Consider the following 22,633-nt stretch of genomic DNA (forward strand, 5'->3'; position numbering starts at 1 on the left):
CAACATCTTTGCGAGAAAGGACCATCTATTTCACAGCCCATTTAAAATCTTATGTCATAATCATGTATTTGACTAAGGCACAAACTATTTTGTAACACAATTCTGATATTATTATGTAGGAATGAGGTCCATGGACTGTTTTTTTTTATATTGTAGAAGGGCAAGATGCAAGTTTCCCATTTTTGTTGGATTCACGTTGTAGAATGTGATGCTGCTTTTACTTCAGATTGAGTGCAGGGGGAATTTTTAACAGAAATATCCAAACTTATGAGCCACAGATGTTGAACCTTATTATTTGGCTCCACAGCCTCATTAATATTATGATTTAAAGTCCTTTCAACTGACAACAATCACGTCCTTGCGTTTGAATAATGGCGTAACCTTCTAAAGCGTTCCCTTTTGTTTATTTATGACGACAGGAAAGAAGTTGACATTTGTGTCAGTGGTGGATAGGCCCAATGTGCAGAGATATTAACCACAAACCACTAAAACATCAGCAATCTGACATTTAAACAGCAAATCACACCTTTCTGACCTGTCCTGCAGACCAATGGTAAATTACAGGGAATGTAGACTATTGTGAACGCAGCCCATTTCTAATATGAAACGTCTGAAAGGTAAATTCACAATTGTTGAACCTGGTTGTTTCTATTGGCGACTAGACCCTAGAACTGGCTGTATTGCAACTAAATATGCTCCTGTATTACATTTTTTACCTATACAATGATGCAATGTCATCTGAAACCCACCAATTTTAATACATTTTGAAGACTTTTGCCCACTCAGACACAATACTTCATCATTCTGATACTCATGGATAGCTGTGCCTGGTATATGTGCATATGCAACATATAGTAAAAAGAGGAGTGGATGTCAAAGTGACCCAGTAGTTTACAGTCCTGTACAGCGTGTCCTCGGAGCAGAGCGGCGTCTAAGTGAATGAGATGAGTCATGGGCTGTGACGTAGGTGTGCTCCACTCCAGCCTCATTTTCATCCCCTGTTTATAGACATACGGAGAAAATAACACAGCGTAATGCTATTTATACACCTCGTGATGGATGCGTCTTTGAGGGAAGCGGAGGTGACGGCTGAGCGAGTGTGGAGTCGTGCTTCTTTGACCCACCTCAAAATGTACTAGATTAACAGGTTGCGAGTCGATGTGGTGACAGAACACAGCAGGACGCCGTCGGGTGATGTGAGGAGCAGCAGTGTCTCGATAAATGCTACGATCCTATTACTATTCCGTGTAGAAACAGCGGGATGAACGGCCTCGGTGCACCGGGCTGTCATGATATCACACACTTTGACATGACAGCTGCCAGCAGGACATCACTGGCTCTACCCCGGGGCACGGTATTCTGGGAAATGCCTGACTGGCTGACGACCTGAGGGAGCAAGGTGCCTCTTTGTAAAACACATGGGACAGAGCTCATCCTCCATCGCGTCTGAAGACCGACCGTGGACAGTGAAATCTAGGAAACACCAGGCTTATTATGATGTAAACGCTAAAGTAAGAACAGCCTTTAATCTGGACGTGCGTCACTGCGTGTGGTCACTCGACGACGAGCCTTACTATATTTTCCCAGCCTTCGTGGTCATTTAAATGGCGTGTGGCATTGTTTTCCGCAGAGTCTAATGCTCCAGAACAAAGATGGAGATAAGTACCCCCAATCTATAGGCGTGTGGTTTCTCTAGTATGTTTCCGTAAAAAGCCAATACCAGTTTAGGTAGTTAGTGGCTTTGAGCAAAAAAGATCTTTAGTCTTCAGCACTGGAAACCGCAGAGTAAGTATTAGTTTCATGTTGACAGGGCGATCTCATCCCAGAACATCACGGGACAACCACGAGTAAACAAATTCCACAGTAGTTTCAGTCACCGCTTTGTTTTTAAAAGCATATTTGAATTGAAGAAATAACTGTTACTGGTAAATATGACACTATTACGCAGTCTCATCTTACTTTTACTTCTTTCACAACGGTGCGATTTGCAGCTCGGTTATACAGTTGTGTTTTGCTTATGATCAATTATTAACTTATTAGCTCACTATTCGCTTCGATGCGGGTTACACAAAAATACATGAGAATATTGCTCAAAATCCCCCTTGAATATATTTACTTGAGCAGATTACAAAATGATACAAACGAGTTTTACTTTTGCTATGTTGCTAATAGCGTTGTCAACAACAACAAAGCATGCCCAGAAACGACTCGACACCAATCAATACTAAAACTATCAATGCTGTGCTCAGCTCTTGTTATCTTGGCCCATCCCATCAGAGGAACAGGACAATACTCCCCACAACAGAAGCATAGACTAGACTTGATTAGACTGGAATCTTTATACAATTACAATGTCTTAGGGGGAAAGGCTCGGGGTCCCGGGTCCAGGGTCCCGGGTCCCGTACTGATAAACATCTCTCGCCTCCTGCCTCTTCTTCCAACTCTTGGGCAGCTTCCATATATTACAACATATACTTTTTAACAAGTCACAAAACATAATACAACCCTTACTGTGTTGTAACAATACGGTGTTAGTTTCAGCGTAGTTATCTGCTCCCTTCAGACAGATATCAGTCCCTTACAAAAGCTGTGTGAAGAAGCTACTTGGATGAGTGGCGAAATTTGACTTTTGACCAACTGATAGAATTCGATCCCCTTTTGGTTTTTTTGGGTTGAAAATGACTTTACTTTGTACAAAAAAAGTATGGTTGTTATATGGTAATGTGGTGTCAAAATCATCACAGAGAATCATTGTGTTTCCTTAGTATTGAAATTGCATTGTGACAGCTATTTTTCAGCACCTTTATCAAACATCGCTTTCGTGCCGATGTAGGGACCAAAACAACAGGGTTATATGCAGGTTCAAAAATAAAACAAAGACATAAATAAAGTTGTAAACCATTACAGAAGCTGTCAAAAGTTTGTAGGACAAGCGTCGTGTGTAATTGACAGTGAGGGCGAGGGCTTTTGTTCAGTATGCTCCGGCTGCTGCTCACGTATTCCCCAGTGCATCCGAACTCAGACGAGGACTACTCTGGGGCTCAGTCTCTGTCTCGTCCTTTCTTCTTCTGCCACGTCCCATCTTGTCAGGAGCAGGGCGCGTGTCCCTCTGCACCTCACAGGACTGACATCACCTCCTCAAAAACAGACTCAAACTCCTCCCGTCGGAACTGCTAAAGAGGCGCGTCCATTCGCCACGTGCACAGACAGACGAGCCGTGACTCTTGAGATCAATACATCAACAGAATGACCTTTACGGCGTGTGGCAGAAGGCCTCGTTTACCAGCCTATTCAGAATACATTGAATTTGTGTCATGAAGCTTTAAGAAATTCGTGACATTTACAATTAACAATGCAAAAAGAATACTTCAAAAAATATTGCTGGGTTTCAGATGACATCATGAGAAAGGCTGAGAGGTTGAAAAGGCAGGTCATGTGACAAGAAATGCAGATGTATGGTGCGCACAGGACTATTCGATGTCTAAAATAAGGCAAAACCAGGTCTAAAATGAACTGCACTTTAGGACTAACCCAAATGAGGACAAACATTTGGATTAAACTGACTAAATTCAGCAACATTTGAACTGCAGAGGAATAATATAAATGATCCCCTTTTATAATAATCTATGTAAACTAAAATAATACTGTACAATGAAAGTAGAACATAAACAGAATAAAAAATTTAAGTCAAACTACATTTCTTCCAAAGCTAAGCCACTTTCAATGCCACATTTTATGATGTTGGTCCTAAACTGAGAAGATTCCCATCTCAAATAATAGCCGTCTTTGAAGTTATAAAGCCGAACTTCTTACATTTTTTCAAGCTGAGCTCTAATGTGGATTCAGTTGAAAATACAATGTTTTGGCCATTCTATTTCTTGGTAATTCATCTGCGTAGCTCTGAGGATGATGGATGCCTGCTGAGTCACCAGCAGGAGCCAATCTCTGCTGCGCACTCCACATTAAAGTAGAAAATATTGCTGAGTTTGACCCACTGTCCACCATACAAGTCCTGGAGTGCTGATTTATCAAGAACGGAATGAACCCCGACAGGAAAAATCAATTCCATACCTTAAGATTGAAGGTGCTGCAAGGAAAATGTTTAGGAAGGAATTGCAGAATAATGTATACATTTGTTTAGTTAAGTCAGATAAGAGCAGGAGCAGACAAGGGACATGCTTTGGGAGTCTGAACGTCTTCTTTTACAGCACAAAAGTCACACAGCCAGTGCAGTGGACATGTCCCAGAGGAGAGGTCACACAGGACAAAAAAGCAGCATGTCAAACTATAACGCAACACATTTGATACAAGTGAACATCTGAAATCCAGCACTGATGCAACTCTGGGTGGAGCGACGGGGAAGGAAAACAAACCACAAGTGCAGATATTTAGTGAGTAGGCTCCTTTACGGTAACCTGCATCACTGCATACATGTCACTTTACTCATCTGTGGGTTTCAGCGTCCTTATTATATAGTCTCCATTTAGAGGACTTTCTCTATTCAAAACAGTTAGAATATGTTGCATTGTATTGATCACTGCTATGGCAACAATGCTCATTTTAGACTTAATAAAGTGAAAAGACCAAAACAGTGCTAATGTTGTCGTTGTTTCTTTGCTTATTTACATCTCTGTTATTTCAGTCCAGAATTTAAGCTTTTCAAAAATGTCTCCATCTTCCTATAAAACGTCACTCAACATCACTGATTGAAGCATAGGATAAGCATGCATTTGATTTGAAAAAGTGCATGAGGAGATTTACAACTGTCAAATGAAAGTGCAGGGAAGAAAGACCTGAAAACGTCCCAAGGGTTCAGAGGCTCAGAGCACCAGAAGGGCCAAGACGGATTGATATTTGGCTTCAATTGTTCTCTGCTCCTTTGTGTGGACCCAGAGTGGTCTCTTATTGCATTTGGAGGTTCAAAGGTGCAGAGAAGATGGTGCTTTGGAGGAAGACTGGACACAATGTAGGCATTTAAGTTAACTGCAATAATGAATGCTATAGAAAGTGAGAGTCACGCAGTAACATTACAATATAACTCTCAGCATTCTTGTCTATAGCTTGCTAAATGTTGCCCTCTTTTGGTGGATATTCCAAGTACATCATTGTATAGCAACTGAATGCAAGAAAGGTTTATTTGTAGAGCACGTTTCATACACAAGGCAAGTCAAAGTGCTTCACACAACAGGAAAAATGCATTAAAATCACATAAGACCACATACATACACTGTTTTTTAATGATCTTTGATTTAAAAATGGGACAAAGAAATAAAAAATGTTGCACCTTATTTAGAGGTCTAAAGGGGAACATATAAAAAACTTGAATGAGCTTTTATAACAGTGTTTCATCGTCATTAGTTGTAGTTTGATTCATGCACATTTGAGTCATCCTGTATTGTGCTCCAACTGAGGAATGAGAGCTCAGAAAATCACCGTTTTCACTTACCCCCTAACTCCACCCACATCCCTGTTCTTAGTGGTGATCATTTGAAAAAGTAATACTCCAAGTGATGCATGTACGCTTCTAAAAAAGGTCCCAGAGCCACTTTAATTTTTTTTAAAAGGTCACTCTACGTGTTTAGCAAGACACCAATTTGTATTAAGATAATATAAGATATTCCTTTATTGTCCACACATGGGGAAATTTCAGTGTTACAACGCAGTAGATACAGGGGGAAGGACAGATAACTTATAGGGAGAGCTCTTATAAACAAAACACTCTTATTAACAAAACTCCTCTCATATCTTAATAGGGAATGGAGGAAAATAAATAAATAAAATAAAAAGATAAAGATAAAAATAAAATAAAGTAAATAATAATCAAATAAAGTAAAGTAAAAATAGCTAACATAAGACTAAATAATACTAATACTAATGGTAAGTAAACACTCTTATTTACATCAGTTATATGCACATGAATATGGCATATAACATAGAATATTTTTGCTTTTGGTTATTATTATTATTTTGGTTTTGATCCATATACGATTATGATTCTATTATTGTTCAAAGTATCAGGGGGGAAAAGCATAATATGACTCCTTTAATAATTTCACCACATTTTCTCCAGAGAAGTAAAATGTTCAAATGTCATACAGTTTTATACAGTAATCTTTATATACTTTATATACTTTATTCATCTCCAGCCGCATGTGACGTAGAATCCAGTTGAGGACGTTTGTTGTGCTTCTGTTTGGCCTGGACCAACGCTTTGTCCTTTTGCATCGTCTGTTGCACAAGTCTTTGATATTTCTCGTTCATTTGCTTGACTTTAGGTTGAAAATCGTTGCACTGGGCCGTGAGTTTCCTTATATCCCCGATAATCCTGTTTTTCTCCTGAATCAGCCGCTTGTGCCTGAGCCAGTGGAAGTTTCTGGCCTTTTGGCTCTTCACCGCGGCCTCCTCAGCATCAGTGATGGCCTGTGTCAACTCCTCAATCTCCCTTTGGCCCTTTCTCACCTCATTCTCCAGATGTCGGTTTTGGATGTACACACGGGGCATCACGTCATCTCGTTTTGCGTTCACTATACGTCCATTTTCAACCATCTCGTGCCATTCCGCTTGAAAACAGTCCAGAGTGTCAGTCATTTCCATCTGGGACAGAAAAGTGCGTAAAAAGTCGACCACAGTCTCGGTGTCACGTGCTGCGTTGTCTTCAGTGATGGACAGGGCTGATGTGTGCGTGGACAGCGCTCCCACGTCACTCTTCTCCTCTTCAATAGTCTTTTCTCGCGCTGTAAAGTTCTCCTCCGCCGGTGTCGCGCGCCTCTCCTCTTCACTGAAGCTTCCATCACATGTTTCAGCTGAAGCGTCAGGACTCAAGTCCGTTTGACTTTCATTGTCATCGCTCATAATGTGATGGGTTTGGAGTTCCTCGTTTGTACTGATGTTTAACTCGTCGCTATGGTAATGGTCAATATGATAATGAAACTAGTGGAACTGTCGCCATGGTAACCTATGTAACAGACATCCAGTTCAGCAGCCATGTTCTGACTGGGACATTCTACTCCCTTGAATCTCATTCAAATTCAGCTTCTTTTTTCACATTTAAAATCTACAGTGGTGTTCAAAATATTTAGGCCTAATATTTTGTTACACATTGTTAATCACTATGGCAATAATACTCCCAATTTCTCATCTAGCAGTTAGCTTTTTTAGTTTGTTTGTTTCAGTGTCAAAATGTTTCTTGGTACTTAACTAACATTTCTACTTAGTACTTACTGTTTTGTAACTTATGTCCATTGTTTGTTTATGAGGTTGATTTATTATATTTTGAGGTTATTGCACATGTTTTCCAATGTGTTTTTCAAATAAACTAAACATTGTTTCCTGTTTATAGGTGATATTTGAGAACTTCTGTCTTTTCAAAATATATACAAAATATTTTTGCTATGACAAGAGTGCTAGATTTTCATAAAACCCATGAAAAACAATTTTATTTAACTTATTTTTTCAACTGTACGAATGTGGACTTTTCTTTTTTTTTAAAGGTTAAAATTATTTATCAGTAGGTAATTCATAATTAGATATAGACAATGCAAAAAAAGACAAATTGTAATAGAACAAATAAGAAACAGGGCCGGAAATGTTGTTGGGTAAAGGGTTTTTGCGTGAATAGTATTGTTCAGAGACAACATGCTGCATTGCATCGACTTCAAAACCATAACATGTCATTGACCCTCTTTCTACAACTACAAGATGGCCACTACTATTTCCATAGCAACAGAATTCACAGTCGCTCTAGTATTTATGATAAACGTAACACCGTGACAAGCAACGCGATAGTTTACGAGATCTCACTCCGCTCCATGTCTCCAAACAAACATGGCGGACTACAAAGAAGCGCCCTTGGCCACTCGGCCGAGAACTCTGGATCCAAACGACTATTTTAACCTCTCACCAGAAAAGAGACGTGCAGACGAGGAGAGAGCGGCCCTGCGAGCCAACCTGAAGAGACAGTACCAAACACAGCTCAACAACCCGCACAGGCAGGAGCTCATCGTAAGTAGCTACATGCTAACTGGCTAGCAATGTCACCCTTCAGAAGAGACGTTTGTTGTGCAGAATTATGGCGTTGTTGTTTTACTCATTGATTCAAGGCAGAGTTTGGGTTTATGGAGCTTGTCAAACAACGAACCCAGCTCTAGTTTAAATCCCCATGTAGGTAGTTAGTTAGATGCAATCCTCTTAAGACCAAAATAATAACTAAAACAATGTACTAAATGTACTGGTCAATAGTGTAATCATCCATACTGTCAAAGTGAGTAGTAAACAGAGCAGACTTACGCCAAGTGCAGGTTTCAAAGTTCCAGCTGTGACTGTGACAGACCAGAACAGGTGCCCACAATTATCAGTGATCAGTCTAAGTGAAGGTGTTTCTCCTGTCATCTTTGTCCTTTTGTTTGTATTGAATTTGTCTTCAATTGTATTTTTAATCAGTGCATTTTATGACCCCCACAGGAAGATCCTGCGCTGACTCGCTGGGTGTTTGCCCGTACCAACCCTTACCCGCACTTTCGGCCAACTTTCAAGACCTCTATGTTTGGGTTCATGTTTGGAGTTGCGCCCCTTTTTGCTCTCTACTTCATCTTCAAAACAGACAGGGTGAGTCCCAATACCAAGCAACTATGTCGAATAATGATGAGTTCTGCTTAAATGACACTCTTTGTATTTGTTTGGTGAATATTTTTTACACTTGAGAGCTTCATTTGATACAAACCCAGTTGGTAGAGCTTTACCCCTCACTCACCAGACGCCAGTGCATCCGCGTGTCTTTGGACAAGACACTTGATCTGTGTTACCTGGCATATGACTATAGTTTAATGGCTGGTAAGTCAATATTGGGTTGATTCGCATTTGTAGATGCATCGTTTTACCCTATGGGCTCCATAGAAGGTTTGATTCTTGTCTGACCACCTGATGACATAATATGTACTGAGCTTCAGTGGATAGAAGAGCGCAAAGCAAAAATGAGAACACACTGCTCTGTCAAAGGTTTGTAAGTAAACAGCAGTGTATATAAGTATATTGCTGTAGATATATATATATTTTGATTATACTTTTATGTAGAGCTCATTACCATGTCTAGTCATTATCAATTGGTCTCTTCATATAAGATTAAAAAAGAAGCTTATGAAAGAGCTTTTTTGTTATTACTGCTTCTGGATTCCAAATGCGTAGGCCATGAAGACTTCTGTGGATCTCTGTCCTTGTTTTTTTTAAAGTGGAACAATGTTACGAATAAATGGAGAATAATAACCATTAGTTTTCCTTCTATGCCTAAAATTGACCAATTATGTTAGGTAAAATTGGTAACTCTAAATTGGCCCTAGAGAGTGAATGTAATGTCTGTAATGTCTATGTCTCTGTCTCTGTTAACCCTGCGACAAGTTGGCCACTGTCCAGGGTGTACCCCGCCTAAGGCCCGAAGTCACTGGGATAGGCTCCAGTCACCCGCGACCCAGAAAGGGAACAAGCGGTAGAAAATGGATGGATGGATAGTCGACTAAAACTAAACTGTGTGTGGCAAAAGCTATCAACAACATACAATGAAGTGTCCATGTATCTAACCAAAACTGCTCTCTGTATTCATACACGAAAGTACTTGGAAACGGTGTATTTATATGTGAGATATAGAAGTTACAAACTAATTTCACTCTATGATCTTAAGTTATAACTCTCTCCATATCTTGTTCCGTATAAATCCTATTAATCTAAATAAAATAATTTGTTGACTAAGACGCCATCGACCGATTAATCGACTAATTGTTACAGCCCTAATACCTTCACCAGTGGTAGAAGGGGTTTACATTTCCTGTTTTCATTCATGTGGTCAAATTGCTTCCTAACTATAATGCATAAAACATCTGGTGCAATGGAAACGATAGAGATGCGATAAAAGAATGGCACATCGTTGTTGTGTTTTATTACAAGAAGGAATTTTGATTTTGCCTTCACAAATGTTGTCAAGGACCCCCTCAATGTTGAATAACCATTTTTGTGGCCGTATAAAATGTCCTTAGCTTCACCCGCAAATAACTAGCTCATTTCACACGGCGTCCAATTCTGTTCTCGCTCCCTATTGTCATGGAGATTCACCCTCTAAATCCTGTCCACTCAAACTGCCATGTGAAATCAGTTTCAATAGTTTGTCTGGCTGTGCGGTGCGGCGAGCGCGTTGAAAATAATATAATACTTGAATGTGAAAAGCGTGAGGTGATATGATGTCTGTGTCGCCATGGAAACTGTGCTAACCCATAATGTTAACGTGTGTTACAGGATCGAAAGGAGGCGCAGATTAAGGCCGGGACCCGAGACCGCAGGTTGTGCCTGTCATCGTGAGCCGCTGCGCAAACTCTAGTTCTTGTAATTTAAATGTGTGAAATTCTAAGTAAAATAAAGTTCTATTGTGAACATGAGGCGTCCAAGTGTTTTAAATGTCACTATAACACGCTTAAAGATTACACGTTACACTTAAACACAGTAAACATTATATTTACTAAAGATCTGGCCTAGTTTGACCATTTTGGGAAAGTTTATAATGTTATTTCTGGTTGGACATGGGCAGCAGATGTGACATAGTGTAATATAACTGTAACTTAGCAACCAGACTGTAAACGAGGGGCAAAGCTCATCTAATTTACATAGGTTACAATTTAGTGACAATGCCGTCATATTTGTTTCAACATTTCTTCATAAACTGCTACTTGACTCATATAAAACCGCAAAATATTTAAACTAATAATTAAAAACTCATGTAAATCTGTCTTGAACGTGAATATATAGATTCTGAATGTCGATGTGTTTTAATTAATCACAAAAAACCACAACATTTTGTTATTGAAATCGTTCTGTTTAATTTGTTAGCTACAAAATTTAACATTTGCTAAATGTGGTCACAAGCATCACTTTTTCAATCCAATGATTGACATGGTTAAAAACAACATGTTGCTAACATACAGGACAGTTTGGGCATACATTTTATGATTATTAAAACCACATTTTTAATTAATACTTGTTAGTCTTAAAATGGAACCAAACACAGTATGCTCTGTTAAAAAAGGCCTTTATAAAGCTTTTTTATATTCCTAATCAGAAATATATTTATTGAATGTTTTATTCTTTATCTTTCACATTTGCTCCATTTTCTCCCCTAAAGCTCAAACTTCCTCTGGCTCCTCTGCGTCCGCACATCCTAATCCTTCGTAGCTTCACCAAACATTCACTTTCCCCAACTCTAATGTTTTAGCATCTCATGATTTATCTGGCCAGCAGGTTTTATTCTAAGTAATACTACAAGAAATACTGAGGCTATAGTGTCCAGAGTAAAGTCTAAATATAGGCCTTTTACTGTTTGCTCAGCTCATGTGTTTAGTGTGGTTCCTCTACTTCCTGTAGGGTCTCCAGGACGGGTTGAAGTGGCTGCGTATAGGTTCCCAGCACTGGTAGTAGGTTTTATCCAGGCGCTGACAAGTCTCCAGCCCCCATTTAGTCACTGCCATGCTGAAAGAGGACTCAAACATGAAAGCCTGAAAGAAAGAGAAAACACAGTGACCACAGTATTCACAAACCACCGTCTCAAGTTTCTGTTTAAAAACGTTTCATACCATGGTTCCTTCAGCGACTCGCTCAGGTTCGAGTTCAGTGGTGCTGTTCTTCTCAAAGCAGTATGCATCAGGACCATGGGGGGTCATCATGCTGTGGAGACTGCCCCCTCCTGGCAAGAATCCCTCCTCTTTGGCTTCATAATGTCCCTTGATCAAGCCCATGAATTCGCTCATGCAGTTGCCTACAAATGCCACAAGGGAACGCTGTTGGACAACACACCTTGGCACTACACGTAATAAAAGCTTTATGCAGCTTTATCACGCCTGTACATAACATTGCGAGAAGACGATATTGACTAAAAATATTATGTTGATATTTTTGGAGTATTCACTCGATTTTATGTTAGCAGTAATGTGTTAAAACATGTCTTTAAACGTGTTAGTCGAGGATTAATTATCAGACAAATGTGAAATAGCTGTAAAATGAATAATAAAAGTGCAGAAATATCACCTTATATTCTTATTTGAAAGTTTACAACAGACGTATTTTTATTTTCAATTACCTATTTTATTCCAAAGAAAATACCACATTTTAAAATGTTTGCGTATCTTCAACACAACATTCGCGTTTATCTGAATTGTCCACCTTGAAATGAAATATAAAAAGGTTGATTTATCCATTTATCAATTTGGAAGAAGCACATGGGTGTATAATGGGTGTATAATCATGGGACTATGGGTGGAAATTAGTTAAATCCAGTGTATTTACAACATTAGTTTTTCATTGTCCCATTCAAATAAATAGATAAACTAAACTAAACTCATAATAAATGTGTAGAAATGTGTGTATTCTCTTACGGTGGTAGTACGGAGGACGGAAAGTATGTTCGGCCACACCCCAACGCGGCGGGAAGATGACAAAATCGGCAATGGCCACTCCAGGACGGATGGATTTGGCCGTCAGCACGGTGAAGATAGACGGGTCCTATAGACGGACAACACAGCAAGGTTTTATTATTTGAGTATGTGAACGTCAAACTTCAAAAATCTACAACGTGTCTCACCGCATGATCAAAGGCCACGCTGTTGATGACCATGAACTTCTCCAGGTCGTATTTGTAAGGCGTGTAGTTCCCATGCCAGGCGACCACGTTGAAAGGCGAGAAATCCTAACAGAACAAAACAAACTGTATGAAACGTCTAACCAGGCAACAAACACAAATTAAATTGAAGTTTTTACTGAAGAAACGGAACAATGAATTTCTTTGTAATCTTAAATTCTCAGAAAAAGTACTTCTTGACATAAAGAGAGAAAAAAAAATGGCGGTAATGAGAAGGGTTGATTGTGAAAGAGGGTGCGCTTTTTCATTCTTCTTTTCATTCCCCCATTCTTTGTGATTCACGGCTCCAGGTATTATGATGTAATTGGCTTCCCAATCAAACTTTCCCAAACTTTGAGCATTTTGACGCGCGCAGCAGCACAGTTATTGGGGAGGGAGCGGGGCGCGGTAACAGTAGGTGCAGAGATATTTCTTTATCTTTGATTGTTAAAACTGCGGCAATTTTATATAGCGTCTCTGTTCTGATAATGTCGCTGTGAAAAAGACATTCAACGGCAGCTCTGAAATCAATATAGTTCATTACAACTCAAGCTGCCTTTTCAGTGACCCCCGTGTTCTTCACACGCTCGACACACACACACACACACACACACACACACAGACACACAGATACACACACACAGACACACAGATACACACACACAGACACACAGATACACACACACAGACACACAGATACACACACACAGACACACACACAGATACACACAGACATACAGATACACACACACACACACACACACACACACTGTAGAAGAATACAGCCCAACTTTCACTCAACTAAAGCCTACATTAACATACTCACACACAGTTATTTAGAGATAGAGATTGTTAAGGTGAGGCACTGCAGATGAATTGGAAGAAAATATTAGATATAGATATATCAATTTGAAACTTCTTCTGTAGTTTACTTACATAATTGGGAGAAGAAAATGTATTACAAACTTTTCATCTCGTAAGGTTTTCATTTGAAAATAAGGCATTTTATGTGTAACAATTGCCGAAAGAGAACAGAGTCTGGACATATAAATCATAACAATAGATGGATGGACTTATTATATACAAAACAGAGGGATTACAGATAGATTTTGGATATCTTAGTATTGGCATATAAAAAAATTTATTGCGCAATTTTTGGGGTAATTACGGTAAATCGTTTAACCAGGCTTGGAATTGAATATCAACAAATACTTCTGCATGATCTGTCGAAAATCATACTGGATTGGAAAGTTTGGTGTCTGTGGTGCTACTTTAAGGGGATCTTTATGCCAGAACGGGAGGAAAATGCATTTTGAGAAGTGGATTCAATGAAATAATAAAACAATGGACACTGTTGTTGTTTCCAGCAAACTAACACAAAAATTAAATTAAATGTGATTGCTTCTAGTGTCTCACCTTAAATATGTTCTATGTTTATGTTACAAAACTATGTTGTTAAGGTGCCCAAGGCCCATATTTGCTGGAATTAAAACATGAACATGAATATAAAATGAATAAAGAGATGTACGGTAGAGGTTTTGCATACTGACAAACATACTTAGGTCAATATTACTGTGCAGTACTGGCTTATTTTACTATAACAAGGTGTACCATTGCAATATTTTGAGTCAGAAATTAATGTATGAATTGACTTGTAAAGCTTTGTCCTGCACAAAATAACTCAAAAGAACACAAACGTGAATGTATTATCTTCTCCCACTAAAGAAACTACACAATTTGATTAAAAATTGAAAAGGCAAAATGAAAGAACACGGCCGCTTGCACACAAAACACAAACATATTGGTCCAGTCAAGCAAATAATAAGTTAATTTGAGCAATTTCAGAACTCTGCGGGAGAACAGAACAGCGGGAGCGGCAACATCTTCCCTAAAATGAGTCCCACGTCTTATTTTCCTGTATGTTACCCCACTTGCCTGACCGTTTACGCTCTGAAAGGAGAGGACAGGCTGGAGAACAGTGCCAGGTGCCACCACCGGTTTCCTGTTCTTGATCCCTGACCCAACTGCGAGCAGGTAGAGAGAGGTAAGTGTTTGTTTTGCTTGGAAAAAGTATCTTGGCCTTTTGTACTCTGCAAGATTAATAATAACACAGTGGATTGACGCGCTTTGCAGTGGTACTTTGGCAGCTTGTCTTAGTTAAAAAAAAGAAAAGAAAAACCGCCTGTCACACAGTATGTCCCGATCCAATTACGCACCCAACAGGACACTGAGAAAAGGGGGCGGATCATGCTCAAATTAGTGCTGTACTCCAGGAAGTTTTTTTTCCTTCTTTCTTCACAGGTACACGACATGGAACTCCAGAAGGTCTTAACTAATTACGAGTGATTAAAGCTCATAAGGGAGCCGGAGCGGAAACACACCGACACGCTTCGATATTAAATCATCAGGGAGGGCAATCCAATCGAGGGGAACAGCTAATGGATCACGCACGCCACTTGGACGGTTTCCTGTTAGTTATTGTCATTGTGGTGTTTACTGGAGCAAAAACAAACTTAACAACGGGGTAATAGGCCAAGCGCGCCGTGTGTGTCAGCGGCTGTCTGTGTGCGGATAATTGAGACGAGCGTTAGTACAGAAGCGTCATTAGAACCTGTTGGCAGGCGAAGAGCTGTCCTTGGTACTTGTTGATGATTGTGTAACCTGAAGACACGGTGCGGTCTTCGTACCACGCGACCGGACACAGGAAGTCCCGGGGATTTGCCAGGCCATTTGCTCCTGTGAGGAAAAAAAATGATAGATTGTCAGTGTTTTTATATAAGCGCCTCTAATTGCCTCACAATTACAGAGAGATATGTCTTAAGTCATGACTAAGTACAGCTGCAATCAATCCACTTTCCACACAACTAATCACAAAACATCCGTACAAGCAGAGGGAGGTAGTAGTCATTTACACTTACTGGATTTATCATACCATACTTTTACTTATTATATTTTTGATTGAAGTTTTTGAAGTAAGAGCACTATTACTTGGTTATGTTTCGCACTCTATTTAACTGTCTGGAGATGGAAAGTCACCTGCATAACTCCATGGAAAAAGAACATTAAAACCGTACTTCGGAACATTTTCCGTGCAGATAGATACGTTTTATGCCGTACTGTGGATTATTTTAGCTAAAGGAACAACATTTCCATGGAAACAAGCAGAAGGAGGTTCCTCCAAGCCAAGTACGAGTCAGTTCTGTGGAGGTGCAAGCCCGCTCACAGTAAGTGACAGAGACAGTAAAAAAAAAAAAAGGTAATAAACAACTTGTGCATACTCTGCCTTTAAATGATTTAAACAAGCATGCATTTCTTATCTTTAAAGCCTATTCTTTGGTTACACCATAAAATGTGCATTATTTTATTTATATTTTAATCGTATTACGTTCATTACATCAGATATTATTCCAGACACACCTAAACACAATCAGTATTATTATTATTTTTACATTTTCTTGAATAATTCAATATTTTAACTTCTACTTGATGAATGTCATCTTAAGGTACTCTTATTTGGGTATAATTTACTCCTGATAAAGGTAAGGTTGTTTAGCTCAAGGATGTAATAACAGTATGAAGTGCAGAGAGCAAGATTCAAGCGGCTCATGCAACTCCAACTATCCAACAACCAGCTCTCTGTCCACTGTAAATGGTAAAGATGATGCTATACGTGCTACGGTGCATCCACAAAGAACTAGATTTGAGACAAGTGTGAATTGATTCAGGGATCGGCAGTTATTGTACGGGAAAGGCATATGGAGCGGCAGGCACATTTTCAAACCCTTTATAATACAAACACCTCCAATACTCACCGATGGGTCCCAGGTCGGGGAGTTCAAAATGCGCCCCGTACACTTCCAGAATATAACCGCGGGATTCTCCAAAGACCTCCACAGCAAAGCGCATCCCTTGCTGCAAAGTGAACAAGCAGAATGGTAGAGAGACACAAATTACGCTATTGTTATGGATAAAATAGGGGCTGCACTGATGCTGAGGTGACCCTTGAGTTCATATAATATTGTGTTTGAGAACAGGCACATTCTCTGCAATCACAAACTGTAATGGTCAGGCTTTCTGTATTCACAGCCTCTTTGTATGGCTCTTTATTTTAGAGGTCACAAAGAGAAAGGCGGCGATGTCTTTCTAAATATTGTAAGCAGAGTCGTGCCGTGTATTTCTGTTCGAGTCGGGCCCGATCGCAACGCGCACACACCTGGATGACGCAGATCTCCTTCGGCTCGACCATCATCTTCCCAAACTCCGTGGTGATCAAGACGTCGCCCTGCTGAGGGACTACGACAAAAAGAGGTTTAGAAATGTGGAAAATCAAGTATGTTTCCATTGTTTCTGTGAAAACATCAAAAGAGCTCACCAATCAAAAAGTCTCCATCAGAGTTGTTGAAGCAACTAACAAAAATAGACAAAAATAAAAACAATCAAGCTCTAACTTTGGACAGCAACTTGACACCAAATATATGATTGGATGTGTCATTTTACCTGTCTACCATGGAGGTGTTGCAGGTGTACATGTGGATGCCAATACCGTTGCGAGATTTGGCATCGCCAGCACCGCAAATTGTATTGAGACCCTGCGACACAGCATAATACATTTGGATATAGATTAGAAAAATGTATCTAAATGAGATGGCGACTTTAACCCAGATCAAACTTACAGAGACAAAGTCCACTTTCTTGTCCAAGGATTTAGGGATGAGGAATGGAAGCCACCTTAGCTGTGAATAATGATGTATTAGTTTAGTGCGTGACATTACATCAATAACAGTGTCATTATCATAGAGTAATCAGGTATTATTATGGTTACCCATCAATGTATTATGAGGTTTGTGCAGCTAACGTTTTTCTACCAGAACAAGCATCACCTTCTACAATTTTGGGGATATTGTGAACCTCTTGTCTGGTCATCATATCATAGTATCAGCAATACTCTGTTTGCTTCCAACACGTTAAGCCTCCTTCTTTCATCTATATTTGTGTAGTACAAACCATTAACTAATTATCCATTTGTCTGGTATGTGATGTGTAAATGGTGTATACCTGGTTAGGATCAGGGTCCGCCTCGTTCCAGCTCTCCGTGATGTTGCCACAGTGAACGGGAGAGTAGGGCTTGTGTTTGACAGATGGAAGGATCCGATACAGCCAGCTTCACGCACAAAGACAAAAAACATTACAATACAAGGGCAATGTGATAAGAAACCTCCTATGCATGCTACTGTATGATTTAAAGGATGCTTACCTTCTCTTATTGGCTGGCCTTGGACAGGTGAAGGCGGAGCCAGAAATCTGCTCGGCGTAGAGGCCATAAGGGCACAACTGAGGATTGTTCTGGACAGACACAAATCACTTATAAGACATCTTATCTCTGCTTTATGATGATATTTAAAACACATACTCCTTAGTCATGTTTAATATTGATGTAGAAATATGTGGCTTTTTGAAATGGGACATGTCAGTCTAAGCATAAATCTGATCAGCTGCTAAATGGTTTGGAGTTACCTGTCCTTCTGGCAAAGCCCCGGGACAGCGAGGGTCTTCAGAGGAGAAATCGTTCCCAAAGCCGCTCATGTACTGAGAGAGGCAGACACACATTAGACACACGGGACCACAATGAAAAATAAAGAGCTCCATGGAGCTTCATTGTGATGCATGATAAATGTGCTCATGCTGGTTATAATTAAATTTGAGGCTTATCATTACCGCTGGTCTTTTTCCTAATTGTTGTTCTATTGATTCGTATTAGATACATGATAAAACAAACTGAGCTAAAGCTGTGCCACCCCCTGTCATCCATTAGACAGTGATAATATGGTGATTATTTTTCTTCATTTTGATCAATAAAACAATCATACCATGCTTTTTGTCATATTTTTGTATTAGATATAACATGCACATGTTTTAGGAGGACAAAATCTCGCTGAGTCATTGTGAGTCTGCAGCAGTCAGCAGAGGGACGTTTTCCACATGTCGGTCAGGTTTGTGTACATCGACATGTTTGAAGAGCTGAGCTGTAACATATAGATTATACTGTCTGCAAGTAAAGAACCACTGTCAAAGCTTAAAAGTCAGGTTTAACTTGTTGTTCATATCTACTTGGCATCACTAAGTCAGTCAGCTAAGACCATAGAAAGACATCAAGGACTTATTTATGCAACAGAGGTGGATGCATCAAACAAAGTGTCGTCATTAGGCCTACTTTATTTGTCTTTTAAACATTTGCAACAAGTGAGGTGAGTCCAGTGCAGTCTCATGTCACATCTGGGCAGCTGCTGAATACTGCTCTCTGATTGGTCGGACGCAGCGCCGCCCTTCAGTCCGCGCTCAGCTGTACTTCAAGATACTTTTACACGCGGCACAAAACAGTGAAAAACTTCATGAAAACGTCTCTATCACACTTTGTAGTCCGCGCATGATGCACCAAGGTGATTTGCTGTATGTACAAGTGTGTCTAAAAATCAACATTTATGCAGTATTTTAACGTTTTGGAGTTAATAATAAGACGCCTGGGATTGAAACGTGCATCTATAATAACGGTTTGTCTTACCTTGAGTCCAGCCATTGTTTTGATGAAAGATCCTCTTCACTCCAAAAGGCAACTTCAAAATGCAGCTCGGTCGGGTAATCCCTGTCTTCTTGGACGTGTGTTGTCGTTGCTCGGATGCTGGTGTGTGCACACAGAGGAGAAAGGGGCAGGATTTAAACGCGTTCTCAATCTGGGTTCAATTAAACCTGAACTGGGTCCGTGACGCCAAAACGGATCTACTGGTAAGAGCACAGGCTACGGGACAAGCCTGCGGCCGAAATAACCGCAAACCACGTCCGTGCCAGAACTAAACTGCAGCCAAGAATATATTAAAGGTCCCATATCATGCAAACTCTACTTTTCAGAGCTTTCAAAAAGTCAAAAGACACGTGCAAGAAGCTATTTGATTGACAATTGAATGGGATCATATTGTGATTAACAAAGTAGCCTACCAATAAAATAAGAAAACAACTTTATTTATCAAGTTAACATGTAGAATTAGCCTATTACAAAGGTTTACATAACATTTGGTGTCTTTGTGGTGACCTCAGATGGACTCTCTATTTGCAAATATGTCCTCAGCATTTCCCCACGTCCTGAAAAACACACATCTGTGCAAAATCTGACCTTAAATAAATAGAGGGATAGGCTTGTATCTAATATAGAAATGATTAAATACAGGAAATGAAAAGTTTCAATTTATTCTGAGGAGGATGAATTGAGGAAATAGACATTGCATTGCAGAGACATGAACGACTGCCAGTTACTCCAGAGATAACAGTAGACACGCACAATTATGCACAACGATTCAATTTGCATTCATTCACATTTGATGACTCTGTTTATCTGCACTCTTATAGAAAGTGGGGGAACATTACATGAGGCCAAGGGAATATACAATAAAGTGTGTTTGTAAGACTAATTAACAAAGACAAAATGGTTCAACATTGACAGTCATAGGCTACATTTAAGCTATTCTGTCTTAGCGTTCACAATAATTACCACATCCAAACTGAAACTAAACCGGGACGGAAAGCTTGGAACTAAAAGAAGACTAAACCAAGACTAGTACGAGACCAAACTATATCTACATGACTCAAACTAGGCCCTAACCAGGACAAGAGTGAATGCATTTTATTTTTGGGTCATTGGCAGCTTGGACCAACGTATTTACTTGACCACAAGGGGTCAGCAAAGAGGCAAAATTAACATTTCTAATCTCCTATTGTTAATTAATAATGTCTATAACTTTAGTAGGTTCAAGAAATGAACAGACTCTTACGTCAAGCTAAAATACCAGATCATAATCTTAAAGCAGAACTAAGTAACTCACGATAGAGCTCCCCCTGCAGCTCTCGTGTGAAAAGATCAGAGAACAGACACAATGCCAGGGTTTCTCAGGAAAGTCAATGTCGGTAAATGTTGCAATGCTGGTTTTCTGCCCAGACACAGCAGAGACAACGGACACTCCGAATACCTGATCTCAGAAGCTCAGCAGGGTTGGGCCTGGTTAGCACTGGGATGGGAGACCTGGGAGTACCTGGTGCCATAGTGGGGCAGCTGCAACAGTTAGACATGTCCCCCAAACCCACTTAGACCACTTTGCCTGTAGGAATGTGATGGTGCTGATGGTGGAGAGTGACACAGATCAGCAGCCTGGCTTCTGTCAGCCTCAGGGCAGCTGTGGCTACAAAAGTAACTTACCACTGCCAAGTACAGACTGAATATGAATGAAGGATGCTCCAAGGCTTTATTTTTATTAAAATTGTGGATTTCTTGCATTTGTTCATAAAAGGAAAGAATACCTAGAACATTAACATCCTCAAGATGGTAAATCCAACAAGATAAACTTTTGAACTTGTGAATTTCTTGGAAACAGTGAGGAGTCTATTTTGAATATTGGACACTATCATAACTTTAAATATGATTTATATTTTCATTAGGCTGTTACTAATACTGTCATGCTGAACTCACACTGAGTTTATGATTAATTGAACTCTAATAAAACCCAGATGCAGATGGTGCAGTGCATGCTGGGTGAGCATCTGATTCCTGACTTGAACAACAGCAAGGCCTTCCAAAAGGCCTATATACATTACTCCAAATTTATTCAGTTCATTTTCCCAAATAGACGGTCAAACGAGGGGTACCTAATGTCCCCCATGCAGCATGTATCAAAAAGAATCAATTTCGCCTCCTCACTTTTGCCTCGCTTCCCTTCTTGTCTATTTCTTTTCTTTTGGGGAGGCACAGGGGAAGGGTAAATGATGGCAATTCTCATAGCGAGGCGCAAATAAACTCGCAACGGCAGAAGTAACTGTTCTCCGCTGAGGCGTGCAGTCAGGCCCAGGCCTCCTGCTGGTAGACAGTCAGGGTGCTGTGCCAGAGACGAGAAAGCCCAATGGCAGGAAAATATCACGTCGTACTCTCCGGAAATTGATCTGCTCCTTGTATGGAGACAGAAAATGAGCGATTTTAATTTCGTGGCTGAGTCTGATGATAGAATTCTAGTATTTGGGTTCAATCGGGATGTGTGTTTGGGGAGATGCGGGGCGCTGGGATGTTGTTGTATCCTGTCACTGTTGTATCTATGCATGAGTAAGTGGGCCATAAATGCTTTGTTATTAGATGCCTGCTGAACCCAATGACTTGATGGTAAATGATACACTCACCTTGCATGGTCTACATGCATAAACTGTTTCTCTCTCGCCTCTGCACACTGATGGCATCTTTAAGACCACTTTTATAGCATTTCAGAACACAGATCTTATACAAAATCAATGTATGGCAATGTCATTGGCTCCCTATACATCACACTTACACAGGTCCTCATCCAAAAACTGATCATAGATGATTCAGGTATCATGGGAGGTAAATAAGATTCTTGTGTATAGTTTTGAGACAAGCTTTTGAAACTTTTGTGCCGTGATCATGTGCTTTCTCTGAAAGTTAACAAATAATGATAACAATGACTTTTTCGAACATGATGATAGTAGAGCAGGGCCGGTTCTAGCCCACTGAACTTGGGTGGGCTGACAGAAAACTTAAGTTGGCTATTATAAAATTGCATACACTGTCTTATACCCCATTTTAGCAGTAAATGTCCCTATCTCTGGCTGTGTTACGTGCTTTGTTTTTCTGTCTTATATCAAACAGCACTACAATAAGAAAACATAAACAGAACAACAAAAGGTATTAAAAACTATTATTTACATAAATAAGTAATACGTAACTAGACATTATTGTGTGTATGTTCTACTCATTTAAAGTGTGGACTTAGATTGATAATAGATTGTATATTGTACATATAGGCTACACTTTCTGTTTGGCCACAGAGAACAGATCCTGAATGAAAAGTCCAAGATCACATCTGCGGATCAGAGATGATGATACAGACATATTAATAGTTATGCATTTGAATTATACTTGAAGACCAAGTGTGTATTCCA

At 39.8% G+C, this 22,633-nt stretch overlaps 4 protein-coding genes across 4 annotated transcripts in view; 2 read left to right on the top strand and 2 right to left on the bottom strand.

Annotated features, from left to right (window-relative positions):
- pdia4 (protein disulfide isomerase family A, member 4) overlaps positions 1–22,633 on the top strand; it is a 290,521-nt gene that overhangs the window by 187,830 nt on the left and 80,058 nt on the right. The window lies entirely within an intron of this gene.
- Positions 6,133–6,852, bottom strand: LOC140364324 (sperm-associated antigen 16 protein-like). The gene has a single exon (XM_072450421.1). It carries the CDS (start codon positions 6,850–6,852, stop codon positions 6,133–6,135), a length of 720 nt encoding a protein of 239 aa, XP_072306522.1.
- Positions 7,786–10,413, top strand: ndufb4 (NADH:ubiquinone oxidoreductase subunit B4). The gene is made up of 3 exons (XM_072451347.1): positions 7,786–8,001; positions 8,461–8,604; positions 10,279–10,413. Exons 1-3 carry the CDS (start codon positions 7,825–7,827, stop codon positions 10,339–10,341), a joined length of 384 nt encoding a protein of 127 aa, XP_072307448.1. The 5' UTR covers positions 7,786–7,824; the 3' UTR covers positions 10,342–10,413.
- hgd (homogentisate 1,2-dioxygenase) lies at positions 11,233–19,327 on the bottom strand. The gene is made up of 14 exons (XM_072450686.1): positions 19,206–19,327; positions 18,161–18,232; positions 17,901–17,989; positions 17,702–17,807; positions 17,320–17,379; positions 17,144–17,235; positions 17,019–17,053; positions 16,860–16,939; positions 16,459–16,558; positions 15,258–15,382; positions 12,611–12,715; positions 12,405–12,531; positions 11,607–11,788; positions 11,233–11,528 (listed from the first exon to the last, which is right to left on the bottom strand). The coding sequence occupies exons 1-14, from the start codon at positions 19,218–19,220 to the stop codon at positions 11,385–11,387; spliced, it is 1,332 nt and encodes a 443-aa protein (XP_072306787.1). The 5' UTR covers positions 19,221–19,327; the 3' UTR covers positions 11,233–11,384.

This window comes from Eucyclogobius newberryi, unplaced genomic scaffold (assembly GCF_026437365.1).
Source record: "Eucyclogobius newberryi isolate DKJ021-1_F unplaced genomic scaffold, fEucNew1.0.hap1 SCAF_18, whole genome shotgun sequence".
In the NCBI taxonomy this organism is placed as follows: Eukaryota; Metazoa; Chordata; class Actinopteri; order Gobiiformes; family Gobiidae; genus Eucyclogobius; species Eucyclogobius newberryi.